The following is a 2,096-nucleotide window of genomic DNA, read 5'->3' as shown; positions in this document are numbered from 1 at the left end:
TGTGACCAATATTCAAATTTGTAATTGTTTATAGAATTTTTTGATCTCGAATTTGAGTCAACAACATCAATATTCCAAAATCGTAAAATTTCATGAACGAAGTGCGTTGAAAACCGGTTTGTAGAACAGTGTGCTTCGATGATTCTTTAATGATTGTCTCCTGTTGTTTCTTCTCAACTGGCAGACGCTAATTATTCATCCGAATTTAAATTAATTCAGAACATTATGTCGGTTAGGTCGGTTTAGTGTTAGTGAAAGTTCCGGTTTTTTTACAATATTACGAGAAATTGCACTAAATCAATGTCGTTTTGTTGACTGCAGCTGTTACTGCTTATCTAGTACAGCCACTGTCTTACTGCAATTTGGCAAATCGTTTCTATAGAAAATCCTTGATAAAACAGGTTTGGTTCCTTACTTAGTCACTTACCAAACTCGTTAACTGGGGTGGCTGGCTCCGAAACATTTGCATATTTCGGCTCATCATCAGCAACCTTTGGGCTTTGGCTCCTACTTTGGCTGGCTGGGACTAAATCACAGCCGATCTCTCCAACTATTCTCGGCTCTTTCTTAAGCGAGTTCAAGTTCCCTTTGAAACTAGACTTTCCCACCAACTGTCTTTTATCAAGACTACTTATACAGAAATTGTTGGTAGAAGTTTTCTTATCTTCTTCCGGTCGACTCTTGCAATTTTGCGATTGGTAAACTATCGGTCTGGAGCTGTAGTAGTGGTTGAGATTTTCATCAGGATAGCACGGCAGCGACTTATGATTGTTCTGATCCGCATTTTGATTGCGTACACCAAATCTGAGTTGGTTCTGATGTTGTTGATGAAGTTGACTATTAGATAGTGGTATGTTTGGTCTGTTTAGATGCCCGGTGGAGGATACCCTGAAACGTAATTAAACGTGTACATTTTTTGTGACCGTTAAAGCATAAATAATAGTTTTTTCGATTTGGACCTACAAGTTGCGTAAAGTGTGTTGGTTTATGGCTGAAAACATCGAAATGCTCCAATAATATAAATTTGAATTCTGTTGAAGTAGTCTATCGGAAAGGGAATCGCATATGAAAAGAGAGTTTAAGAGAAACTTGCATTAATCCATCGAATAAAAATGCAGAGAGCAACAACACATGCTGCATTAATGTACACAGATATCGGCAATCATTAACATTCAACAAGCGCCTATAGAATCCTACCTACATCAGGTATGTGAACTTGACATTTATAGAAACCAAGCGTATCCCTGCGAAATTCTATTTACATTTTGTACACATGGAATGGTTGATTAATGTATTTGTATTTTTGTATTTTTATTTGTTTATTGGCGGCCAATAATGCAGTGCGCGTAATTAATACTGAAAGCGGGTTGACTGATTATTAATTCATTTTGATGGGAAATTGGCAACGGTATCTCGAAAACTGGCCTGATGTAGAAATCTGGTGTGCTTGGATGAATACATCATTTAACTTTACACAATATTTTTGGAAACTAAGTGGGCAAATGTTTGGTGTTTTCATTGTTTATACGCGGTGGGTTTTTTTCGTACAGGAATCTTGGAAGCTACAGCAGACACGAAAACTGGACAGAGATTTGACGTTTCGAATGCTCTACTCGAAACCAATTTCATGTTTCGAAAATTTGACAGCTGTCAGCAAATATGTGAAAAAACTGAGTTATGGCAGATTTTTGAATGACGTCAAGGTCCGTCAATATTAATCTGACAGGAAAACATTAAATAGAAAAGTTGTAGAAGATTGCTTTCCAAATAAACTGACATAAGACATTTTTACAAATTAACAATCATTTTTGACATATGACATAAACTTGTGTTTTTTTGTTAATGGAAACCATTTTTAATTGCCCCCTTATTGTATAGAKCATTTTATTAGGATTTCAGTGATATATAAAATTTTTATGTTTTTAAAGTGATAACTTTTTATGGGAGGGTGAACCGATTTGAACCACTCCGGCCTCTTCGCGCCTGAGGCTTGGGACGCACAAATGCACTTTGAATTCGACATTTTTCTCTTAGTGCGGGCGCATCTGTAGATCTGATAAACTTTTCAAATACACATTGCGTTATTAAACTGACAG

The 2,096-nt window shown here is 36.5% G+C and overlaps 1 protein-coding gene across 1 annotated transcript in view; it reads right to left on the bottom strand.

The window, feature by feature from the left end:
* LOC109542604 overlaps positions 1 to 888 on the bottom strand; it is a gene marked incomplete at its 5' end in the record, with an annotated part of 3,434 nt that extends 2,546 nt beyond the window's left edge. The window contains 1 exon segment of the mRNA XM_048660646.1: positions 428 to 888. Coding sequence (XP_048516603.1) covers positions 428 to 888 — 461 coding nt within the window.
* Positions 889 to 2,096: the final 1,208 nt, after the last annotated feature.

Source organism: Dendroctonus ponderosae, unplaced genomic scaffold (genome assembly GCF_020466585.1).
Source record: "Dendroctonus ponderosae isolate FM_Combo_2020 unplaced genomic scaffold, Dpon_F_20191213v2 Dpon_F_20191213_1, whole genome shotgun sequence".
Classification (NCBI taxonomy): Eukaryota; Metazoa; Arthropoda; class Insecta; order Coleoptera; family Curculionidae; genus Dendroctonus; species Dendroctonus ponderosae.
The sequence above is the reverse complement of the archived record's forward strand: the minus strand, read 5'-3'. Positions and strand labels throughout refer to the sequence as shown.